General features: G+C 36.3%; 1 protein-coding gene across 1 annotated transcript; it reads right to left on the bottom strand.

Annotated features, from left to right (window-relative positions):
* Positions 1-5897: 5897 nt before the first annotated feature.
* On the bottom strand, positions 5898-12881 carry LOC146383510 (uncharacterized). The gene is made up of 7 exons (XM_084936399.1): positions 12762-12881; positions 9511-9556; positions 7841-7912; positions 7686-7723; positions 7442-7603; positions 7249-7344; positions 5898-6953 (listed from the first exon to the last, which is right to left on the bottom strand). The coding sequence occupies exons 1-7, from the start codon at positions 12879-12881 to the stop codon at positions 6645-6647; spliced, it is 843 nt and encodes a 280-aa protein (XP_084792525.1). The 3' UTR covers positions 5898-6644.
* Between the last annotated feature and the right edge of the window lie 14490 nt (positions 12882-27371).

Here is a 27371-nt window from a genome sequence, read left to right as displayed (position 1 = left end):
TCCCTCAAACAGCCTAAACTGGTTATTGCTAGGCTAAAAGTACCAGGTGAAGCGTGAACATGTTGAAACTGCAAAAAATCGTGAAGACTTTGAACATCTCATCATTTTAGTGCATAATGTCATGAAACGATAAAAAGAAGTTGGAGAAATCTGTGTGTGCAAAGACAAGGCTAAAAATCAATATTGGATGCCCATGATCATCGGGCCCTCAGGCAGCACTGCATTAAAAAAAAAAAAGCATCAAATAGCTGCATTGGTTCACAAACATTTCCAAAAATTATCGCCTATGAACACAATTAACTATGCCATCCACAGAAATACAGGTCAAAGATGTATCGTGCAAAGAAAATGGCATATGGGAACGTGATCCAGAAATACCACCGTCTTTTCTGGACAAAGCTCATTTGAAATGGACTAAGGCAAAGTGAAAAACTGTTTTGTGGACATATACATTTAAATTTGAAATGAGTTTTTATAAAGAAAAAAAGAGTAACCATTTGTCCTCTTATCAGCATTTAGCACAAAACCCTGTATCTGAGGTTGTATTAGTGTCTATAGAATTGAGAGCAGGCTTATGTGGAAAGGCACAATCAAAGCTCAAAGCTATATATGCTCCGATCCAGATAGCATGTTTTTCAGGGAAGGTTTTTCATATTTGAGCAAGACAATGGTACATTGTAGTATACAATACAGTTTATCTATTAGAAAAACATGGCTTTGTAGTAGAAGAGTCTGGGTGTTGAACTGACATACCTCCAGTCCAGGCCTTTAAGCAAATGAGAACATTGGGTGCATCGTTAAATGAAAGCAATAGCAGAAGCGGTCTGCATGGAAGTGATTAGAACACCTTGTCAATTCTTTGGTTGGTTGAGTGAATACTTTTAGTAATTTAGTGTAAGTTGGTGTTCCTCTTCTACAACTACCCATACTGTGATAAATTTAAAACTCCAAGGAGACAGCCCAGTACAGATAAGACATTTCTTTTATTCCAGCAGTTTACCAAATACCTGTATGAGTTTTTCATTGGACACCAAGCTTCTGAAATTGTACCGTTCATGAAGAGTGGTAGACACATTTCATCGTGCCACATACAGTACTGTTCAAAAACACATTAAATTTGGCCATGACTACTGCTATATTTTGTCAAGTTGAAACTAAGACACTCTAAGGAATTACAATTTATGATAAAAATGTTTTTGTTTTTTTTTAAAAAGCAGCAGGTATCAGGTAACAGGTCAATGAGGTTCCCCAGACTGTGCCATGGCACAATCAACTGTGATCAAATTTTTGATGCAAGCACAGCATGAGCAGGATTTCATCCAAAGAACAACACACACAATAATAGGTGTTGTTTACCTCAATGATGTGGCAGGGATGTGCTTGTGATGTTTATATATACCTTTTTAAGAGTTGTTGTGCTGGAAAGAATGCAGTATTTTTCTCTTTTCAGGTCTACCATCAATGTATATTTGCTGCACAGCTGGTGGTTTATAAGTTCATAAAACACAGCTGAACCATTCTGGAAAGAGGCTGAGTTTGGAGTATGTGTTAACTCATAGAATAAAGGATTCAAATAAGTAGGAAGAAGCTACAGATATACTCTATGACTGCAATGTAGTAGTGACATAACAAAGAAAATTCATTTTATACATACAAGAGCTATTGAATAGCTTTTTTTCAGGCTTACTCTGACTGACTAATAGACAAATTCTAGTTGACTAGCCTGTCTGTAGAGTTTATTGTATGACCAATATGTACCTCCCAATTGTTATCCACTGAGAGCTTTGCTATGCTTATAGAAATGTGATTTTTTTTTTCTAACATAATGTATATATGTTTCTTTTTTCTTCCCAGATGTATTTCCATTTACATATTTGATCCCAGAAGAAATGATCCCCAGTCAAAAATAGACATTATGTGCTGAGGTTTCTTATAGGTGCATGCTTAAAGCCTGACTGACCTTAGCCATTACAGTCCTCTCTAGAGGATGGTTCTGCAAGATAGGGGTTGGCTGATGCTGAAATGGGTCTGAATTAAATTGGACTTCAGAAATACAACATAAAAAAACCTGCCTGCATCCCTCAAGGACCTATGCAGCTGCCTTGGACAAGATGAAGATTGGAAAAAACTGTCCAAGCATAATAAAAAAAAGGTAATTAATTTCAACAGAACGATAATTTAGTTACTAACAACATACAGCTATGCAGTATTGACAAAATAATTACTTTTCTGAAATATCATAAAGGGACAGTATTATTGTTATTATTATTATTATTATTATTATTATTATCATTGTGTGGATTTTTAGTATATCGTCATGTTCCAATCTTCCCGTTTGCTTTGCCAAGCTGTCAGCATATTCTATTCTATAACCATCATGTTATATGGCCTATGATCTTTCTACCCACGCTCTTTAGATGAAGTGGTTCTTTAATGCTTTCAATCCTGTAATTGCCCAATCAACAACTTCTCCATTACTCCCATTACCTCCAAGCGCTGTTGACAAAGTTACTTGCACTGAAAGGGCAGCTGAAAAAGCTACAAGCTGTTATTAGCATAGCTAAGCTGCTGCAACAGTAAATCTGTTTTAACTCTAAACAAAAGGCTTTTCAGAAAACACAAGCTGCAGTATATGAATGAGCATTAAATACTTAAATGTTTTTCTTTAAGAAAAACAATCACAACATGAATCATACATCATATCATACATGATATTTTCATCTAAATATCATGTATGTATTACTACAGAAGGTTGTATGTCATTTTTTCTTTGTTCATGTAGTGAAATTCACTCTCAATTAATGTCATATGTTAGTTTTTTTGGATACCCCTTTAACCTCATTTTATTTCATCATTTATGTATTTTAAAAGGTAGAGGTTAGTACAGAAATTTCAAAATAAGTCAATTAAGTCCTAAAATCGATATCATGGGACTGTAGCCAGATGTTCTGGTGGTACTGCTGCGGGAGTCATTAGTGCTGTTAAGGAATCATCACAGTGTTAATGATGAAAATGGAACAGAAGCATTTTACACATGGGAGAAGTTTGTATTTTAAACCAAACTTATTCCCACTTAACCTGTAATACAGCATCTGTATAACCTAAACTCAAAACTAAAAATGAAATGTCACACTTCCGGTCTCCTCATCTGGTTTTGTTAACTGGTGCCCAATCAAGAACTGGCATCTTGAGAAATCAACAATATGCCAGAAAATGATGAAGGGATACACAGTACAGTACAAAAATACCAGCCTAGCCAAGCTTATTCTGATATAAAATCAAAAATCAATCAAAAATAAGCTTAATAATAAACAAAATGCAAATAAGTAACTACTGTGTACATACACATCTACCAAGTACTCGGGTTTACTAACACAGCAGTAATAATGAGGCATTGGTGCATATGGTTATATGTTACATCTCTGCATGCCTGATAATAAGTCTAGAAGACTAAACTGCCAGCAACAAATTGCCAACAAGATTCAAAAAGCAGATGTATTTCTATAAGCAGGTTTAACGAACTTGTTAACACTGTGATGGGAGTAATTACAGAATTTTTTTTTTTTTTAAAGATGTCTGACAGGCTGTTTCATTTCCCAATTCAAACCCCATATAAAAGTGTACACTGTATTACGGCATATTAATCTTCTAATTCCAGATGAGACTGTATGAATTCCTCATTAAAAATAACATGTTAAGTGAACAGCACTATGGATTTAGACCAAAAAGTACTAAAATACAGGCACTAAAACTCCCATCTTATCTTAATGACCTTGTAGTACCACATCACCCTATTAGAGCACTTCGCTCTCACATTGCAGGCCTACTTGTTGTTCCTAGAGTATTTAAAAGTAGAATGGGAGGGAGAGCCTTCAGTTTTCAGGCCCCTCTTCTGTGGAACCAGCTTCCAGTTTGGATTCGGGAGACAGACACTATCTCTACTTTTAAGATTAGGCTTAAAACTTTCCTTTTTGGTAAAGCATATAGTTAGGGCTGGACCAGGTGACCCTGAATCCTCCCTTAGTTATGCTGCAATAGACGTAGGCTGCCGGGGATTCCCATGATGCATTGAGTTTTTCCTTTCCAGTCACCTTTCTCACTCACTATGTGCTAATAGACCTCTCTGCATTGAATCATATCTGTTATTAACCTCTGTCTCTCTTCCACAGGATGTCTTTATCCTGTCTTCTTTCTCTCACCCCAACCGGTTGCAGCAGATGGTCCCGCCCTCCCTGAGCCTGGTTCTGCCGGAGGTTTCTTCCTGTTAAAAGGGAGTTTTTCCTTCCCACTGTCGCCAAAGTGCTTGCTCATAAGGGGTCATATGATTGTTGGGTTTTTCTCTGTATCTATTATTGTACAATGTACTGTACAATATAAAGTGCCTTGAGGCGACTGCTGTTGTGATTTGGTGCTATATAAATAAAATTGAATTGAATTGAAGTAATAGCATTTGTTCATAAAGTAACAACTGCAATTGACGATAAGGAATATTACACTGGGGGTCATTTTAGATTAATAAAAAGCCTTTGATACTGTTAATCAAACATTATTAATAATTATTGTTTTAAAAAAATACATATGTATGGAACTACAGTGGCAGTATTATCATTTTAGATGACACCACCCTAGTGTGCTGAGGCAATGACTTGGGTCAACTTCATGTTTTCAAAATCCAATTAAAGATATGGTTTCATTATAAGACATTGACACAAACCATAAGTCAAGCCAATGTTTGAAAATTACTCACACTACACCAATAAGAAAATTACAATAAATAATGAATTACAAAACGTTAACTGAAATTAAATTAACTACTTCATAAATAAAGTATCTAAATAATTTGCAGTACTATATAAAGTAAAATTCCAAGGAGCTTGGAAACAAACATTTCTGGACTTCTGTAAGTTTCTTAAAGACGTTTCACCTCATCTGGGAAGCTTCTTCAGTTCTAAAAACAATTGGTGGAGAGTCCCAGATTTTTAAGGCCTACTGGGAGTATCCCAAAGAGGTTTGTAGACCCACTATTGTTCCTCTGCCTAATCACAGGAGCCAAGTTATGAAAACGGCTGTGGGTCATAATCAACCGAGGTTTTGGGTGAACCCATTGTCAGACCTTGCCCCACCCTATCATGTGACTCAGGGATCTCAAAGCTGGATTATAGATGGCAGACAGTTGGTGTCAGCACCCCCTCTGTTCAAAGATGGTCATTCACAGTGGACATATGGCTTCTTTCACTCCTCTTTCAAACCATCTGTCTTCTCTTTACAAAATATGAACATTAGCGTCCTCGAAAGAGTGACCTTTGTCCTTTAGATGCAGATGTACAGCTGAGTCTTGTCCTGTCGAGGTGGTTCTTCTATGCATTAATGGAGTGGCTGTTTGGTCTCTCCAGTGCAGAGGTCTGAGTCTTCCTCGCTGGACTGCACAGCTTATAGTACTTTGTTAGCCTGTGTTTGGGGGTTTTGTCTCTCCATATGAAAGTTAGCAATGTGAAATAAAGTAGCTTCTGTAAAACATAGTATGTTGTTTTGTATGTTTGTTATACACTGTCAAACCTGACAAATTAAGTTAACTCAAATGATTTGGGGAAACCGATTGCACCAATTGATTCAAGTTTTATAACTTAAACAGTTTTGGGTTATTTAAGTACTTTATTAGAGTCCCGAGAACCCAAAGCAAATATGATAATTTAACTCAAATGCATTATGTTTATTTACTCATTGTATTTAGTATGTTTTAACTTAAACCATTAAATTTCTTGTACTAAGATGCTGTATTTATTCAAACTTATTTAAAGTGTTACATGCTCATATTCAAATTAAGTTAAATTAACTTAAATAGTTGTATTTAAACAACTTAATTTTGGTTCAAGTACTATTAACACAAAACCAAGCTATTATTCTTTCCATTCAGTTTTTATTAACTTTAACTGCAGAGAAAATACAGAATGAATACAACCATATTTTCAGTCATAAACTATGACTGCTAAAGCCATTATCAAATAACAAATAATTAGGCATTTTAAAACTTGCACTTTTAGGGAATTTTGAATGTTTTTTGTAGCATTTTGAAAATCGATTAAATGTACAAAACAGAAATTTAGTAATGTAGTCCTGATACATAGGTGTACATCATAAAAAACAATAGTCTAGAGGCAATTAGAGCCATAACAATCACAATTTTAAGTAACATTTAGTATAATAATGAAATCACATGCACTACAGCAATGCAACTATAGAAAACAGCTGAACTAAGGATGTCACTAACAAAAAATATTCTCAAAGGTATTTGTGGCTTCTCAACGGTTTTGCCCAGACCTCGAATCAAGTGAACTGGCACTCATCACACAATTAAAAAATAAAGCTTGAAAGTATACTGTACATATTGACTAATTATCAGTTATCTCCCAAAAGATTTCCATGTAACTAAAATATATTTTTAGAAATAAGCTTAAGATTACACACTATGTGAAGATTTTTTTCAATCACAAACAAAACGTCAAATATGGATTGTCTCCTTATTCTTAGCTTTCTCCACATTGCTTTTTAGAAAGCTAATTACCCTGAACAAATAAAACTATTGAAGCCATTCACAGATAACTGAAAAAGCACGAATATAGTGACCAGTGAAAAACAAACATCATCTACACAAGCTCATTTTTTAGTGTCTGCAATTTTGCTTTTAGTTGCTTTCTCTCATCGTCTAGCTTCAGCAACACTACTTGAATGAAGTCAAAAAAGCCAGTACACTTCTCAGGATAGCTCAGATGCAGAGCATAGATTAGCCCAAACAAACACACCAGTGCATCAGTCCATGAGTGATGAGTCATAACAACCTGATCTTCAAGTACTATGAACACTTGGCGTGGTGAGAAAGGAACTCCTCCAGGCACCTCCTCTTCATCGACATCAGCAACCAGAGCAATTGTGGCTTCGTAGAACTCAATTTCACCCTAAGATATAATAAAGAGTGCACAATTATTCATCTGTAATATCTCTGTTAAAAGCATAAATAAAAATGGTCAGGCACCTTTCTTCAGTTTTTCAAATTCTATATATCATAACATGTTTTAAGTTGACAGTGAAGGTTCATTTTTCATTCATCCAGGTAGTCAAATCAAGGATGAAAGAAGTTTATAAGTCATTCAACTTCACGTCTTCAACTTTCAACCCAAGTCCAGATGACTTATAAACTCCTTTCAACCTTTTTTAAATTCAAATGTGCAAATTATTGTAATACCCAAGTACCTTGCATGTTTTGAAAATCTCTGAAGAATCCTCCTTGAGGTACATTGGTAGGCCGGCCAGAGCTGCTGTTCTAGTTGCATAGATGTCGTTTTTGTCCTAAAAACATAAATAAATAAATGTATATATATATATATATATAAACATAACAATGGCAACTGCCAAGCAAGCAGAATGATTAGTATTTTTTAAATACCTGTTTTCCATATGTCAACAAAAGCTGCTCCATCCTTTCACCGACCCGTCCAGTTTTCCTCTTTTTGTAAAGTCCAATCAGCTGAGGAGCATAATCATCCAGTGCAGCATAAAACACATGTGGCAGATTCTGATTGGTGATCCGATGAAATTCAAAGTAGAGCTGAAGAGAATTCCAAAAATATTATAAGCAAAACACAGCATACTATATGAGCAGTAAATGTTATATACGTAGTTGTACTTACCTGTGTCTCATGAAAGAGTGCTGGCCATGGTCCCTCGCCTGGCAAAATTTGTGGGTATTGGATGAGGCGATCAACTTTGTCAGAATGTTGGTATGGAAAGCGCAGAATTGCTCTGTTTAAGTCTTCTAAGTTAAAATATCTCTTAGAAATCAAACCTTTTAAACAATGTGCCAACTCCACTGGAACGACACCTTCAAACAGGTCGTGTAGGAGGTCAGGTGGGAAGCCTGTGACAGGATGGAAGAAAGAGAGATGGTCAGAAAGAACACAGGTGTTTTTAACACCATAGTTTTCCTTAATGTCATCATTCTGAAGCTCTTGCACAATAATTATCATGAGCATCTTTTGTTCTCATTACATAATTCCCTGTAACAGCATTTTCTGTTTGCATTTCTGTTTGGGTGGCATGACAAAACCTACAGAAATATGTAGACCTGAAACTCTCATTGAAACCAGCAAGCCCATGGGCAGCAAGGTTGTCTGCCACAACAGAGTAGACAGTGGCTTTAAGACATTCACCAAGAGTCTCAATGTAGACACCTACTTCTTCAAGAGTTTTCAGATCATTTAAGAGTAGTGACAACATTTCCTTATACCCAAACGTGCGTACATCATTGGAATTGCACAGCAGAGCAAGCTGAGTGCAGTGTAGAGCAGAACGAGATTTAACTGGAAAGTTTGTCAGTGTCCAATAAATTGCAAAGACTTTATGTATTTTCTTTGAGGTACCAAGTGGGTTTGTGATCAAAATCATCCACATAAAGTATTATTGACAATTTCTGTCCCTCTTGTGACAGTAGTACATTTTCCCGGTAGTAGGATCCATCACAAAATGACATGAAATGTCCAGGAATCTTTTTTTTTTTCAACAACAATTGCAAAGATGTGAGAATAGGCACATACATATAAGTGTGCTTTGACGATTCAATTAAATACTCCACAGGTTTGACATATGGAAAATTTGCTTCGTAATATGATTTCCTCCTCTTTGCTGTAGATAGTGGTCCTTCAGATGTGACACATTTATGTAAAACATTACTATCAGAAACTGCCTGACAAATCTCATCCACCAGTTTGTCCGTATATGTACAGTTGTGCTTTTTCAGTATATCTACAACTGATTTTCTAACCAGAAGTTGTGATAACAAAAACAACTGATCAATATGCTCAATAATCTCCTGTGTTGCTCTCTGGGACACATGGAGAACTGTCTGCATTTTCAAGAAAAATCCAGCCAGATTGTATTGCAAGTGCTCTTCTAAACCCTCAATTCCACTGATTTCACTGGTGGATGCCACTTGATTGTCATCTGATGACTCTACTGAATCAAGTTGCATGTCATCTTTTTGTTCTACATTTATAACACTTTGCACAATGCCTTCATCGTAACTTGTTGAATTTTGGTGGTCTCTGCATTTGTGGGCATTGAAGGTTGAGTATACATTGGTTTTAAAATTGCAGTTCTTGAAAGGACATGGAACAGTTTCTTTTCGTTTTAAATGCCCCCTCAGATGGATAAACATTTGGCTTTCAATAAATGGCTGCTTAAAATTACACACAGGGCAACAAAATCCATAATTATTCAAATCTAGATAAGAACCGTCTTTACTTTGCGTGGGAGTGTGCATTCTTGAATGTGTATCTTTAATGAATTAAATGTACTAAATGTAGACATGCATGTGTTGTAGAGACAGGGTAAGGGTGAAATTGTGGAGTACTGACCATGGTTGAGCCGATAATGCTTCAACAACATGACTTTTATGGCAGTAGAAAAACTACACAACTTGCAATTCCACATTTTGATGCCAAATCGTTTTAAAATCACCTTTACTGGCTGTCTTTAGTGCAGTGCTGGATGATCTCTCGGCATGCTACTGCTCCTTCAATCGTCAGACTGTAATAACACAAAACCCATGAGGACAGAAAGCTAGCAGAACAGTTTTTACTTTCAGACTTTTACTTCACTTAAAAACAGTCAATCTGGATAACACAAGCTTTGAAAACAGTAAGATTTATTCTTGCACTAAAGTTCATTTTCAATTCAGGTTGGTCAATTACTCTATACGTTATAAAATAATAAAGCAATTTTACACAAGTGAAGTACACAATAGGCTAACCCTTGGAAAGTACAGAGTCAGAAACGTTTAGGTTTGGTGTAGTGCAGCTTTGAAAAGGTAAATTATTATTAAATGCCGCTAACCATCATATTTAAAATTTGTGAAGGCGAACTTGTCTACTAAACTCTTAAAATTAACACTAAATAAATTTTCTACTATTTTCACTGTGTCAAAAGTAGGCTACATTTGAACTTGATAAAGGTCAGAGTCAGAAAAGCCTAAACACTGATTTTACCAAAGGTTTTGTGCCATGCAGTTTGCAAAAATTAGACTACTTACCAACTATTTGATTGAAACAAGCCACCAACCGTTAATTTTTTAAATTGTGAAGCAGACTTCATACAGTGCTAGGCGGGAATTGTGTGCTGGACAGCTAAGTTACGTTTTTCTTTATAGCTACTACAACAAAGTAGTCTGATAAATTACAACAAAGTACAAAGTACAAAGCAGTCTGATAAATGTAGGTTTTGTATGCTAGAAGTAAGCATTAACAAAAAAACATAAAAATAGCTTAACTTGTACTTTCCACTCTTGCAAAATTTCTCTTGAGGCTCGCGTCTCATGGCCGACAAGTCCAGACAAAACACTGGGGGCGGGGCTGTGGATGATGACTAATACAAATGAATTAGCGCAACTTAGTTTAAAGCAACAGTACTTAAAACGTTACAAAAACATCATGTGTACTTATTACAATAAAGTTATTATATCATATGTATACTTTTGGGTCTACCTAACACACTTCATGAAAGTTACTTTAACTATTTTTCAGAACTGAGTAAGAACAACTTACTTCTTTTAGTAAGATGCACTGTTGGGTTTTACAGTGTGTATATATATATATATATATATATATATATATATATATATATACACTTTTTTTTTTAATTTAATTGAAAAATATATATTTCATTGCACTTTAGCTTTTATTTATTTCAAAATATAAAAATAAATATAACAAAAAAAATAACAAAAAAATTGCAGAAGTTTAAGTCAGAAGAAAACATTTAAAATCTCAGCTGGACAAGATACACATGAGATATGACATTGATTGCATATCTCTTAACAGTGCCAAACTACCAAAATACATCCATGGATACAATCCATCCCTTTTCTTCTAAGTCTAAGTCAGGGTCAGTCATTATACACTATACGCATCTATACACTGTGCATTACTCCACTGACATTAACATAATTATTGCTCAATAACCCAGTCTAATACATTTGACATCACTGTAGCTAATACTGTAAATTAAAAGGAAGAAGTAGAAGAAGGAGTAGCTGAGGCTGATCAGTTAATAATTGATTTCCCCTTTGATTTGGATATACTTAGTTATTATGTAAAAAGTCTAAATGATGAATGTAGTATAAATAACTCTAAAAACTTTACTGAATAACATGCATATAGAAAACTCATAGCATTTAAGACCTATATTTATGCATATTAAGATTCTCCAGCTCTGAAATGCACCCTGATTTTTAACCTATATAGTTCTTCAACTGCAAACTGCCAAAATCATTCATGCTTGATCTATTTTTGCATCTCGAGTTGCTGGTTACCCCTCTTTTTCTCCTAGATAAATTTAAGATTTATATATTAAATATAGAGTCAGATTCCAGCACTTTATCATCCCTTAAGGAAATTTAGGTCTGCTAAATGATACATGAGTGGACTATGTACTTGAATGAAATTCCCCTTAATTCCCCTTCCCTTTGAATGAAAAGTGTTAAACTCTTGAGTCTTTTCTCAAATCCAACTGAGGCTCATTAATTGTGGCTGTGTTTTGTATTTATAAATATACATTCTCACACATGCATATTTACAGTACATTAAAATGGAGCCTTTGATTCTTATAAACCTGTTGACGTGGTGAATTAAAGTATTTTAACTCCACTGATGATGGCTTTTCTAATTCATTATAAATGTTCTTAATCAACAGTAAACATCTTCCACACTAGTTGATAGAACTTACTGTCAACAGCTGTTATATAAATGCATATATTATATATAAAACATTTATAGAATACAATTCAAAAGTGATTTGTGGTGCATTCTTGTGAACAGAAGTTATGGCATTGTCAGTGTCATTCACCAAAATCCATTGTGTTTATGAAGAAAAGTGATGAATGAATGTCATTCCTAAAAAAACAACATAGGTTTAAAACCAGCATTATGTACACATTATGTGAATTTTGTTGCATTCCTCAATTGTACATATACTGCTTGTGCTATTGTCTCTTAACATAATGAAACAATATGCGTTACATTAGCTGTATGTAATCAAACATGAATGCCCTTATGCATACAATGTAATTTTGCTCATGGGCTGGTATCTTTATTAATATTAAAAATATTTTTTGTCTCTTTAATATAGTATGAGTACATTGGATTATATCCTTCTTATTTCAACACTGATGTACTGTCCATCCATTTATGTAGTAAGCCTTAGGATTGCCACAAGGCAAGGTAGTATATAATAAAGTTATACATTCTTTTCAGCTACTAATCAAAATTTTGTCCTACATAGCAGGACAAGTTTAGTCAACATTTAATGATTTGCTCTGCTGGGTTGCTGTGGCCATAAGTACTCTTAACTGTCTGTCTATTATTAGGTATCCACGGGGCACCGCTCCATTGTGCTTTTTCTTATACTCCTTCACTGCTATTCTCTAAATTATTGAAACTGTAACAACCTTCCTGGCAACCATGTAGAATTATTCGTGGACTGCAGTACAATCAATGGCATCAATTGATGGAGTTTTTGCATTGCTCTCAAATGAACAGTCATCTTATACATGTAATCACATGTTTGGTGACCTTGAAAAGGGACACAGATGTAAAAGAATGTAAGTAAACAAACCCCTGGTTTTAATCATATCACCTTGAACAACTGTGCATCCTCAGAAAAATAAATTTTAAGAACAGAAATGGTATAACAGGTCAATGCCCTTTGTGTGTTACCTGCTGAGTAACCATTAGGACAGTATAGCCTCCTGAGGCTGGCTCCAGTAGGGTGGTGACTGGGTCATTAGTGATTCCACAGCGAGAGTGTGGGTGAACTGTGGAAAAGTTCAAAAGCATCCTAGGTGTGTTCCCAAGGGTTGAGGATGGAGGTCTTGAGGGGGATTCTCCACACAGCGTTCAGCATGTCTAATCTCAGCAGGTAGACCCTTGTATAAACACGTGTCTGTCTGCAGGGGGACACAGTCAGGGAGGATGGAAAAGAGCAAATGCAAACCTTCATTATGTAAAGAGTGGTGTATATTGATGAAGACAGAAACAACAGAGGCAAACAGCCACCACACAATCCCTGGATGACACCGACCACGCAGCTCGTCTTATTGTCATGCATGCCCTCTTCTGAGTAGTGATGGGGCACTGGGACAGTGGTAAAAGGCAACATAATCAATCAAAGCAGGCAGCCTGACATTCAACACAGCAGAACATTTCAAAGGGGAAATCACAGCTACAGCAGTTTTCTTTCAATTTGTTTCTGGCGTGCACAAGTGGACAGCAAACATACTGGTCACTTTCTTTCAATGTTCAGTTGATTGCCTGCATATAATGTTTCCTTTTCCTTTGTCAAGAGGATTATGATTAATGTTGATCTCTTATCATGTCAGACAATAATGACCAGTTTCCATAAATATAATAAATACAGAACAGCCAGATGCTTTTCTGATTTGTTTGCTTGTTTGTTTGTTCTTTGGTAAATGAAAAAGGTAAGAAGTGGTGCATTTTATTTAACATTACAATTAAGTTATATCTTGGACCGATATTTTTTGTTAGATGCTGACGTCCACTCTCAGCAAAACAATTTTTGTTTCACCCTTGATAAAGCGTTGCTGTTAAGTTAGATAGTACTTTTACTGTATGAACAGGTCAGAAAAAAATACATGGCTTGACAACCAACTTTCCAGAAGACTAGTAAAAGAAAAAACTGCCAAGTTATAAGTAATAAAAGCATGCATTTCAACCTACATCGTCTGCTCGACGGACACACACATCCTCTGTCTGGGAAACAGCTGTGCTGTGTTACTCTTAATCTGTGGGATATTAGAAAGGTTGAAAATATATTACATATGTAAGGACTTGAGATAAAAAAAAAAAAGATTCCAGTGGTATTTATTATTTAAACCTGACTGACTTACTTCATTACAAGAAAAGGGAAAAAAACCACCTAATTTAATGCTCAGATTGAGAAACTACCTAGAACTTGGCGCAGTAACTGCTCTCTGATACTGAGGATGGGCAAAAGAACAACCAAAACCTATATTTCACCCTCTTTATATCCCTGAAATTGCTAGACTCAAACCAATTTAAGAGATAAAAAAAAAGAGCATGAAATAGGAACGGGGTTGGAAGAAAAAAAATATTAAATGTTCTGAATGTATTACATCCCTGAAGAAATTCATAGACAAGACTTGACACGACTAGGTTGTGTGCATAACTGTCATTTGGTTGTGTGAATAGCTTTCATAAGTTAATTTACAGATGTTCCATCAGTTTCTTTTGCAGCTCCAAAATGACCTTGTCCCAACAGAACTTCATTGGTAACAGACGACACAAGCTGAATACAAACAGCATCTAGTTCAATTAGTGCCCACCATTTAAAGTATGGTATTACTCTAAAAGGAGAAGACATTTAATGCTTTCCTCAGCTCAGTGTTCCCAACTCCTCAGTAAGGAAAATCGCTATTGGTTGTCCTAAAAGTCGCTAAATGACGTTATTGCCTAATTTGCATAATTGGTCATGCTAATATAATTGTAACCTACGTTGGAGAGAGAAATAACATCGTGGAAGAGACATAAAGTGAGTAAAAAACGTCCTAGATACATTTAGAATTTATTTAGAACTACAAATTATTATTAATTTTTTTTTTAGCAATTATTGTTTTTTTTAATGTCACAATTCCAACCCTGCTCCTTTATCCGGGCTTGGACCGGCAAAAGTGACCCGAAATAGGCACTCTGGTGGAGTTACTTTGTGTGTGTGTATGTCTATAAGTAGTTTTAAACCTTGTGATCCACAAAACAGCATAACAGTAAAAGAAGAACTGACTGCGTTACAGTCAGTGCGGGAGCAGCGGCTTCGCTCATGCGCGATTCATTTGCAGTTTGGACGCAAAGGTGTGAACATCTTCTGCCCTTCAGCAGCTGTGGGAGGACTATCCTCCGCCCGTGAGCGCTTTGGAACAGGCGAGGTGCCCACGGCAGCACCGCTGCTTGTTGAGAGTAAGAGCGATACGCGCTTTCACGTCAAAAAGTCGTCATAAATAAGTCTCCAATAACACCAGAAAAAGTCGCCAGATTTGTCGCTAGTCGCTTTTTAGAAAAAAAGTCGCTAAGGAGGTCTGAAAACTCGCTAAATATAGCGACAAAGTCGCTAAGTTGGCAACACTCCCTCAGCTTGCATGCTTTTAGCTGAAAAGCTATAATTTGAATGCCAATATAATAACAGATTTTTCTACTAAAGCTCTAAAAATTAAGTAAATATCTAAAGAAGGACTCACAGAAGCCTGAATATTTGAATAACTGATAATCATATTATTAGTTCAGCTTGTTTGTGTGTGTGCTTGTTTGTAAACCTGGGGCTTCCCTTGCTCTGTCCTCTGCTCGACTGACAGCTGTTCAACCCAGCAGGCCCCTGAGGCAGAACACAAAGCTCCATCTGATGTCAGTTTGTCTGGTGTCAGCAGGCCAAGACACTTTGTTTTTCCATCAGCATCCTCACCTCTGGGGCAAGAGCATCTTTGGTGGTAGACTATTTCACTATCAGTAATGAGACATACTGCATGGTGGGAGTCATCCATGACAAGTTAAGCAAGTCCACACATAGTCACATAAGTTTTCACCTTTCCAAGTGGCGGTGAAAATTCTCTATATTTCTGGTGCTGAAAAATTGGCATTGACTGCTGGGATTAATGAATCGCTCTTACTGAAAGTGTAGGTGTACTTGTCAGTGACACTGTCCAGGCAGTAAGTGTTCCTGTCAAGTGGAACACAATTCTGTCACATACCTCAGCCTTTAATTATAGTCCAAGCTCTCGTCATCTTGGGCGTTTATTAAAATAGAGCAGGGTAGGCTAAAATGGAAGTCTATAGAATTGACTGTGACAAAAAAGTGTGATAAGTCAACGTGATTTCATTTTATAATCAGTGATGTTGGGTTTCTTGGTTTTCCCTTGACAATGTGTTCTGGTTTCTTACAGATTCTGCTCACCAGTGATGTGCACTGATGAGGTCAAGTTTGTCTTTTAACATAGACAGTTGAGGCTTTATTTTATGGGATAGTTTGGATCCATCAATCTCTTCCCATATTCATTCTAAGGTTTTCAAACTGCAAGCCTTAGTGTCATCTGATTTGGTTCATGCATGGACCTATCAGCTTCCAGTAATAGGAGGATTTCCCGACAGGACAAATTCATGGAGATATGAAGGACTCACAGAAGCCTGAATATTTGAATAACTGATAATCATATTATGAATTAAAGAGAAGGTGTATTGCAAGGCCAGCTATCTGGACTGAGTTGTTGTTTTGTGTCCAAAGATAATCTTTTGAAATAAAATAGTACAGTTGAGCTATTCTGTTCACCAGTAATAAAGGGAATTAATGAGCTAAAATTTTATCTTCAGATGATTTAAATAAAGTGGGGGGAAATGCTACTAATGTAATGACTCTCTATTTCAATGTAATTCTATTAGACTGCTCCGGATTCTTGAGAATCCAGGCATGGTCACATGTGAAGCAGCCTAAGCAGAGAAGCCCAGACCTCCCTCTCCTCAGCCACCTTCTCCGACTTATCCAGGCCAGCCGCAAGATATATTTTCTCCAGCATGTCCAGCGTCTGACCCTTGGGCCTGCTCCCGACGGGACGTGCTCAAAGTACTCCCCCAGGAAGTGCCCATCCTTATCAGATGACTAAACAATCTCAACTGGCTTCTTTAGATCTGTAGTACGGTGTACATTTTAGGACATCGTCAGGTCTCAAGAAAAAAGTTGTCAGGTATCAGACAAAAAATTGTCAGGTCTCAGTTCTCAAAAAAAAGTTGTCAGGTATCAGACAAAAAATTGTCAGGTCTCAGTTCTCAAGAAAAAAGTTGTCAGGTATCAGACAAAAAAATGTCAGGTCTCAGTTCTCAAAAAAAAGTTGTCAGGTATCAGACAAAAAAATGTCAGGTCTCAGTTCTCAAAAAAAAAGTTGTCAGGTATCAGACAAAAAATTGTCAGGTCTCAGTTCTCAAAAAAAAAAGTTGTCAGGTATCAGAACACAAGGTACCAGAGAGAAAATCTTCCTGCAGGTGGCGGTGTTGTCATGTCCCACCCGAATTGATTTCCAAATACGTCATCAACGTGTGACAGTGGGAGAGCGTAAGGTCATTGACCTCACCGGAGTTTTACCGCGGTTCAGGCTCCTAACGACACAAGGTAAGTTTAACTTTTGTTCATATTTTTGCCACAGTTGTGTTATATTAAGTTGCGGTTATGTTGTGAAAGTTACATATCAGAGAAGGAAAGCTAGTTTTGTACGAAACCAAATCAGTACTATTTTTGTCTGGCTAATTCATTCTAGCTAGCGACAGTGGTGAAATGTGATTTTTTTGTTTTTTATTCGGAGATGTTTCTGTTTTATTAGGAGACTGTCTCACCCCAACATCGTCAGACTCATGGCAGTTGCCCGCACTGAGTCCTGCTTTTTGTTGGCAGCTGAATACATTCATGGCGCAACCCTGCAGCAAGTGCTTCACACAGACAGCTGCTACTCTAATAGTCTGTGTTGTTGAAGGATTCAGCACTTCTTATGTTTTTTTAATCCGTTTTTAGACAGCGATGAGATCGGCTACACACTCCACAGAAGCCCAGAGTTACTGTTAATATCACAAATATAATGCTGTCCTTTGAGATTTTAACATTTAAGACTGTGAGTTTAATGGATCTAAAACTGTTTAAATCTCTTCAGCCTGGTAACATGGAAACTTTAAAAACAGCAGCAGAAGGTTTCAGTAGTGTAGTCTAATTTGTTCTTTTTATTTAATAATAATCCATATTATGTATAACAGCTACATTCACCCTGGAGAGAAACTAGTGAGGGAGACCATCAGGACCAAGCTGGGTTTCCTGGGTCCAGAGGTTTGGAGAAACTTCTTCCCTTTCTTTCATCACAGCTGTCCTGTGCCAGAAGTTCTGTTGACCCACTGAAAGAGGCATCATTTAAGAAACACCAGGAACACTGAAGCTCATCGCATTGATCAAGCAGGACTCATGATCTTCACCAGCAGCTCCCTCACAGGGAAATCTTCAGCACTCCTCCGTAGGCCCGCCCCAGAAGATGGATAAACCCAGCATTTCATGAACACTGTGATGGAGACCTTTGGTTTGTGTAATGTTATAAATACTCGGATACTCCCCAGAGGCTCCGGACTTTTACATAAAGATATTATATTCAGTCCTGTAGAAAGTTATATATTTAAAAAGATATGATCCTCTCTGGTTACTCTGGTATGAATAACTCTGAATCACTTTATGGTAAATAACACACTATCTGCAAAAAACTGTGACCTTTGACCTTCATCAGGTTTTATTTAATTGTGTTAGAGAAACTCAAACGTGCTCTTTATACAGCTGAGTACATCAAATGTTTAAAACGGAAGCTGTGCAGGTCTGAGATAAAAACTGAGGTCCTGTTAATGCTGATATATACTGACACAGTTACTGGGGTGATTAATCCTTTTGTTTTTTTGTCTTTAACTTTATCAATAAAACAGCTGCAGCTTTCACTACACCACATGTGGTACTATCAGGTATACTATCAGTTCATTTTGCAGTTAACATGTGAACATGTTGGATGATCTGTCTGCTGTCACTGGGTGGTGCTGAGGTCTGAATCTGAGGGCAGCTCCTGTAATCACCAAGAGAACAGAACCATCAAACTCAAATATAAATTTTATCCCTCAAAATTGAAATAAAGCTGATTCTTCTGTCCTCACACACTCAGGATCTGAAGTTCTTCTCTTACATTTTTTTCAGTATTACAGTACACTACAGTACTTTAATCCATAGTTCCTGATTAATGAGGAGCTACAAGGTACAAGCTTTTTTTTTTTTTTTTAAGTTATTGTCTTTACAGATGTGGCAAGAGACTGAAAACATGCTGTTGTTTGCACATATTTAATATTCAGCTCTCCACAGGAGCTGAAGCAGGATGCAGCCTGTTGCTTTTACAGTATAATACTTGTAATAAAAGTACAGTAACAGTAATTAGTGACTGAGTAGCCCGGAGCGTTTCTCTTGATTTCTTTAGTCGGTGTAAATTCATTCACCTGCACAGATTAGCTAAACGAACCCTGACAGCCGAGTCCTCATCTTAGCTAGCTAGGTCTCAGGACCGAGCTAAGGATGGTAGTTACGGATTAGCTGACAAACACGTTTAACTTACCGAAAAAGTGCAGCAGGGCCTCGGGTCCTTCTGTCGGGTAGTCCAGTTTACTGAAGAACACCTCAGGCTGTCAGGTTAAAACACTCGGTCGTGTTTTCGTAGCGTAAACGCTGGCCCTCCTCTCAGAGCCTACGTTCTATCTGCTATTCCCGAACAGAGATACGCAAGTTTCTCCGTGACTGCAGCTGCCAGTCAAAGCTGTTATGATGACGTTTCACCCCAATTTAACATCACCGCGGTAGGAATTAGAATCAAACTTATGGGAGAGGAGACCCCTTGAACATCAATCAGCGTGATGAGAACTATTGATAACAAAAGAAAGAATCTTTGGAAAAAAATTATCTGAGGAGAATAAATTTATTTTAGTCTGACCCCAGTCCCATCCGCTAACATGGAGGAGGCGGGGTTTATGACGTATATACTGCAGCCAGACACCAGGGGGCGATAGAGACGTTTTGGCTTCATTTTTGGGGAGCTGTCGTGTCGTCCATCTTTTATACAGTCATTGGGTGGGACATGACAACACCGCCACCTGCAGGAAGATTTTCTCTCTGTCTGGTACCTTGTGTTCTGATACCTGACAACTTTTTTCTGGAGAACTGAGACCTGACATTTTTTTGTCTGATACCTGACAACTTTTTTTTTGAGAACTGAGACCTGACATTTTTTTGTCTGATACCTGACAACTTTTTTTTTGAGAACTGAGACCTGACAATTTTTTGTCTGATACCTGACAACTTTTTTTTTGAGAACTGAGACCTGACATTTTTTTGTCTGATACCTGACAACTTTTTTTTTTGAGAACTGAGACCTGACAATTTTTTGTCTGATACCTGACAACTTTTTTCTTGAGAACTGAGACCTGACAATTTTTTGTCTGATACCTGACAACTTTTTTCTTGAGACCTGACGATGTCCTAAAATGTACACCGTACTGGAGGACTACCAGCTGTACTTGGAGCACCTTGCGTATAACTGAACTGCTTATGCTGTCTTTAAGGGAGCAGGCAGCCAACCTTTATGAAAAACAGTGCTATTACTGCTAACATCCCCAATGGAACATAATCAGTCAGACCATTAGAGGTGACTCAAGGGTAAAAATGTAAAGTATTCTAAAATATTAAATTGACACTTTTTTAAAAATTCTGATTTATTATGTCAGAATCTGAATGTGTTGTGTAAAATGGCCTGCATTTGTATAGCGCTTTACTTAGTCCCTAAGGACCCCAAAGCGCTTTACACTACATTCAGTCATTCACCCATTCATACACACATTCACACACTGGTGATGGCAAGCTACATTGTAGCCACAGCTGCCCTGGGGCGCACTGACAGAGGCGAGGCTGCCGGACACTGGTGCCACCGGGCCCTCTGACCACCACCAGTAGGCAAACATGGGGTTAGTATCTTGCCCAAGGATATTTGGCATGCAGCTAGGAGGTAGCCTGGGATCGAACCACCGACCTTCTGATTAGTGGCTGACCTGCTCTGTGTGTGCAATCAAATTGTAATGTCAGACAAAAATAACGCGAGTAGTATTTTAAAAAAAGAATTTTTTAATTCATTTTTCAGAACTGTTTTGATTCAGCCAGACTACAGGTTTTAAAAGGATGAATGGTCTGTTTAATATTAGAACCAATTTTACAAATCCCGTAACTCTGTTAAATCATCTCATATTTCATGACTTTTCCTGAAATGGGCCTAATAATCAAATACTAAAGTTTGGTGCATGTGTGATTTAAACAAACAAAAAAAGTAATCAATTTAATAAAAAACAAAACAAAACAAAACATCAATTTAATTAAAAAAGAAAGAAAGAAAGAAGAGAAGTTATAGCCTAGGACCACCGAGAACGTGATTTTTAAACCCATTGAAATCAGTGTAAACCACAACTGCGCCACACCAGGTAGCCTTGCAACACACATTTTTATGTGAAGGGTACTATAATATGAGGGCAGAGCTTTTCCAAATGTGATAAATAAATATACAGGGATTAGGTAAAAGTTAATTTTATTGTTTTTTTTTTTTAGCCATTCAGACTTAGTTTGTTTTGGATCATGGTCTTGCTCCTTAAACCAAGTATTCTTGAGCTTCATGCCACAATGACCAGATATTCTTCTTCAGAATTTTCTGGGAAAAGCAGAATTCATAGTTCTGTCAATTACTTTAAGTGGTCCAGTTTCTGGAGCAGAAAATCATGCCCAGACAATCATGCTACCTCCAAAATGTTTGACTGTTGATATGATGTTCTTTTTATAAAATGCTGTGCTAGTTTTACACCAAATATAGCAGAACTCATCCCTTTCAAAAAGTTCAACTTTTGTAATATTTTCCCAAAAGCAGCTGATTAAAGAATAAAGAGGAACCTAAAACAAATGAAATAAAACAAATGCCTGTGCAGTTTTAACTGTAAAGATTTTCATTCAATATAATTCCTGTTAGGCTCCTCTCAGCTTGATTTTCTCAGCTTTAGTCTGGTTTCCTGATAACAAAGTTCACAGGCGTGTACCTGGAGCAAGGATAATGTCATTTCTGATTTGAAATCTTGACTCAAATCCATCGTCATTTTTGAAGTTGCAGAACCTTTTATAGCTTTTCTTTTTTATGGCTGCAGGTGTTCAGTCATGATACAGCCTCAGGGTTATGAAAAAATAGAAAAGTGATTTTTTTTTTTTTATCTTCTAGTATGGTTCAGTTATTACTTCAGATAAATATTAATTTTATTGCTGTGACATTTCATGGTCCACACTATTTACCAGACTGTTTCAAAATATCTTTAGGACATAACTACATATTAAAAATATCTAAATAAAAAGCTTATTTCAATTTCAATTCAATTAATTTTACTGAAGTAGGATGTATATTTCGCAGAGTAGAATTCATGTGAATGAACTCTTGAAGGGGTAATGAGTAATAATCTGTATGAGATATTATTGTGGAAGAATAGCAAAGTCATTAAGATTATGTTTTGAAACAAGCAGATAACAGTCACACACTTTACAAGGGTTGCTGTAATTGACTAAACAATTTCTTGTTTAGTCAATTACAATGTAGTAGGTTGTGTTAGTGCTATGTTTTTATGTATTTGTGTTGTGCTGAAAAGGAGTCATTACCAAGAAGATCACAGAATGTAGCCACTACTGTAAGGATGCTTTCTACCTAATGTTCTCAGCACAGCTATTAAAGTCCACCCAACAACTCAGCTCAGCCTCCATCTTCCAGGTCTGATGGCTCCTCTGTGGTCATTTATCAGTCAAAAAGTGTTACAAGGGAAATACAAGGGTGGCTCAAGGAAGGGACAACCCTGAGTAGAGGCAACTGTTTTTTTATCAGCTCTCTGCCAAACTTTGAAAACAAGAAACTTGGAAATTTAAAAAAAAAAAAGTCAAGGGCAGTGCAACATATTATATGTGTCAGTGAACTAATTTTTAAATTAATTTTATTTATATAGCAACAAATCATAACACAACAGTTGCTTCAAGGGTTTTAAAATTGTAACCTAAAGCCCTACAATAATAGAGAGAATGTTTTAATCCTAATCTTAAAAGTAGAGAAGGTGTATGTCTCCCTAATCTGTGGAACTGGTTCCACAGAACAGAGGCCTGAAAGCTCAGGGCCTCTCATTCTACTTTTAGAACAGCTAGGATTCACAAATAAGACAGCAATCTGAGAGTGAAGTGCTCTGTTGTGGTGATATGGTACTATGAAGTGTTTAACATAAAATGGTACCTGATTATTCAAGACCTTGTATGTGAGGAGGAGGATTTTAAATCCTGTTCTTGATTTAATAGGGAAACATAAACATATAGGTTGTTTTCATTCAATTTTCTCAAGTATAAGGGTAAGCAGCTAGAGAGAACATCAATTCATCATGTTCATCAGTAAACAACTTTTTTTTTTTCATGGGCTTCTAAACTTTTCAGGGCTCGCAAAATTTCAAAATCCCTGGTAGCCCTTCGGGCAGGGACTCTTCAGTTTTTGGTAGCCCAAAATAAATTTAAGTAGCCCGAATAAAAAAGAGAGCAATTTTTTGATTGATGTTTTGTTTCCGTTACAATATTATACATTAAAATATAATATTGTAAAGGAAACAAAACATTAATCAAAAAATTATTGAAACACAAATTACAACATTGTATAAAAATTACAATCATCAACTCAAATATTTGGTTCTAATTGAACAGAAATTTCTATGAACTTGTAAGAACTGTGTAGAACATGAATCAGTCTGTGTCAGATCCTGAATTTGAAATTTCCACTGAGGTCACGGGTTTTTGAAGTTTGCAAAGACTGCTAAATTTTGCCAGTGGTAGTTCACTCTTTGCAACATAGTACGCTGTGCTAAACAGATTTTTCAGGTTTATTTTTAGTATGTTATTTGCAATTGGTGTTTGTTCCGGGAAAGATATTGCAGACTGAGCAATAATGCATTTCTTGCATTTCTCATGGGTTCTAATGGGGGCCTTTCTTAAAATTACTGGTCCCAGTAACAAAGGCGCTTGTCGACTCAGAAATCAAGGGAAAACCAACAACACACCCGGCAGAACATTATGTTATTTACACGGGTGCACATAAGTGGTCCGCATGTGCGCATTCGCTGTCAAAATAAAAGACGCGCACCAGATAAGAAGTTGCAACGCGCGTTTGCGTCCATATAAAAGGCAGTGTTTTTGTCCGCTATAAAACAGACAAACGGCAATATTCAAATGAATGACTAAATGAGAAAAAGCCAAATGAAAATGATAAAAGTGACGCAGAAGTATTTAATGTCTATCAATTAGTGTCTGAAGTAAAAGGCAAACTTACACTGATAGTATATGTTAATAGCAAACCAGTGCAGATGTTACGTGATACAGGAGTATGTAAAACCGTTTTGAACAGAAGACCACAGGAAGTACAATTCTCAGAAGATACTCTAATAGTAAAATCAGCATCAGGTCACACTACAGTGCAGTGACTAATAAAACCCTTATTAAGTGAAAACTAGAGATCAAAATAGTTTAAAGTAGTTTAAAAAGGTTGGAAACAGACCCCACCGAATAGGCATAAATATAAGAAGTACAAAAATAAAATAAACAAAGACAAAATTACATTAGAACTTATTTTTAATGTATTGAAACTAATAATAGGAAAGATAACAACCTGTAAGCTGATATTAACAATGAAACATAGTTGGCATGACAATCATGCCCAGAATGTATAAAATGAATAAAAGGAAATAATTCACACGAAAACCTTTTGAATAAAATAGAGAGATGCATAAGGTACATTAGGGCTGTGTCATTGTTCAGCCAAGGAAAGTGTGTGAAAAGGTAAATGTCTCCAGCTTGGGAAAGGGTGAAACTGCAGATCACCCGAAGCCTTTGATGGATACAAAATAAAATATAAAATATATAATAATAAATTGCTTGGTTCGCCACGCAACAGAGAGAATGAATGTGACTGAAGGTTGGATCTGAGATGAGACAAACGGAAGACCAGTCTAAAAAGTAGGCACAAACCTGTTCAGAGAAAAGCAAATTTGTACAGATTGGATGAATTCTAAATTATCTGTTTGCTGAGTAAGATGATCCTAACTATTAAATTGGCTCAGTAGTAGTATAATGGTATACACTAATAAAATATTGTAATATACTATTGTTATTATATAGAAAGAAAAAGATGATAATATTAATAATGACATAATATTAATAATAAGAAGCAACCTAGTCAGTTATGATGTGAGGTGGATGATTGTTATGAAGTAATCTGCATCAAGCTTAAGGTTTGCTCAAACTCAGTATAATGACATATGAGATGAAGAAAATAAAGAAACTATCTAGACTAATTAAGTGCATAGAGGCACTTAACCTGCTTGAAAGTCTGTCATTTATCCTGGATGAAACATTACTGAGATATAGAGCACACCTATAATAACAATTAATAAGCTAAACCCTGTAGACAACAGCTAAAGCTACAGGATTGAGAAGCTGAATTAAATATGTGGACACCGCTAAGTTGATGAGCATGTTACACATTTTCTTTTATTTTTATTTATTTGTTTTTAGAGCAGAAGCCGCATAAAAGCCAACACACGCAGCTGTCTGTGAGCTCAGTTTTTCCCTCACACTTCTGCTCTGTTTCAGTAGCAGCATTTTTCTTTTTGTGTCCTGACTCATGTATGTTTCCTGTTTTGTTTGATTATTTTATTTTGTTGATTTGGAAACAAATTTGTGACCATACTTGTGGATCACAGTGACACATAGTGATTAGGCATATGATTTACAAATGCCTAGTTTTAGAACTGTGAGCAATTCAAAGTTAAAAAATTTTTTATATATATATATATATATATATATATATATATATATATATATATATATATATATATAATATATATATATATATATATATATATATATATATATATATATATATATATATATATATATATATATATATATATATATATATATATATATATATAAAAAATACCTGTCTCTAAATAAAAAAAACCCTAACTTCAAAGTTTGAAATGTGTAAGATGGGTGGATTCTTTGAAAAACTAGAAATTATCTAAAAATGCATTAAGTGAAAATGTAATGTTGCATCTATAGAGAAGAAAGAAGAAGCATTTAGTTATTTAAAAATAGGCATTACAGACAGATACAGTTTTAGCACTGCCTGACTATGATAAGTCTTTCTACTTACGTGTAGATAGAGGAGCAGGTTATATGAAAGCTGTGATAACACAGGCATTTGGAGAAAAACAACGCTTGTTAACATTCCTGGTGAAATTTAGACTCGTGTAAATTAGACTCTGTAGCGTCAGGCCTGCCTGCATATGCAAGCCTATGCAGCCGCAGCAGAGGCAGTAAAGGAGTCAGCTGCACGTATGTAGTCATATGTGCATATGAATTGCACGTAGGCCAAAATATAAATATGTACACTGACAGCCAGTTTGTTTTTTCAACAGTGCACCACTTTGCAAAAATTTGGCATAACAGAGGTATGGTCACCTCTACGGATAACCCCGTGCAACACGGCAGTTTATTAAAAATCTTATTGGAAGTGATCAGCTTGCCAAAACAATTGGCACTTTGCAAATGTGCAGCACATCAAAAAGGCAATTTTATTGTCACAAAAGGAAAATAATTTTTCAGATCAAACAGCAAAGCAGGCTGCACAACAAACGGTAACGCTTCTAACATCCGAACATTGTACACAAATACCACTTGATGTACTAAAAACCGAACAAAAAGCTGCAACAATCACTGAACAGAACAAGTGGCTGAAATGTGGAGCACAACTGAAAGATGACTTAATGGTCTGTGATGGAAAACCAATATTACCAGAGTCGTTACACAGGACAGCGGCTGTAGTGACACATGAAGTAATACATGTGTCAACAGGAGGGAAATATAGTATAGATAAACAATACACACTTTTACACTATAAATTTTGAAACCTCAGCGAAAAATTTGTAAGAACATGCCTATTCTGTCAAAAACACAACTCACAAGGAAACTTAAGACCTAAGAGAGGCCAGTTCTCCACACCATCCACATGGATTTTATTGAATGAATGTCAAGGATTAAAATATGCCTTAGTGATCATAGATGTGTTTTCAAACTGACCAGAGATATATCCAGTAAAAAGCAGAGGCAATCTCCATTGCAAAATGCTTATGTAAATCATTTTATTCCAACATGATATCCCTTCTCTGATAAGATCAGACAATGGGACACATTTTGTCAATGATGTGATCAGTAAGGTCTCTGAAGCACTAGGATTCAGCATAAGGAATCACTGTGCTTATCATCTATGGAGTGCAGGGTTAGTAGAGAGAACTAACGGCACCATAAAACAGAGACTCAGAAAATGCCTGAAATAGATAAAAATGCAAAGAGTTTAGTTTATTTAAAAGGCAGTGTGTGTGAGAGGATTATGAAATTATTGTGTGAATGACGTTACATTTTAGATTAAAAGTTAGTAGAATTACAGAGGGTTTGTAGATTGTAAATACAAAATGAGTTTGATTAGCCTGAAGAAACAAAAGAGAGTAACAGGAAGTGTGTGTGTGTGTAACAGGACCTTTGCATGCCCATATAAGGAGTGAGCACCCAGAGAGAAAAACAGAAGAGACAGACTCTAG

This window comes from Perissodus microlepis, chromosome 7 (genome assembly GCF_051167445.1).
Source record: "Perissodus microlepis isolate ML-2025 ecotype Zambia chromosome 7, ASM5116744v1, whole genome shotgun sequence".
Classification (NCBI taxonomy): domain Eukaryota; kingdom Metazoa; phylum Chordata; class Actinopteri; order Cichliformes; family Cichlidae; genus Perissodus; species Perissodus microlepis.
This window is presented reverse-complemented; position numbering and strand designations above follow the sequence as displayed.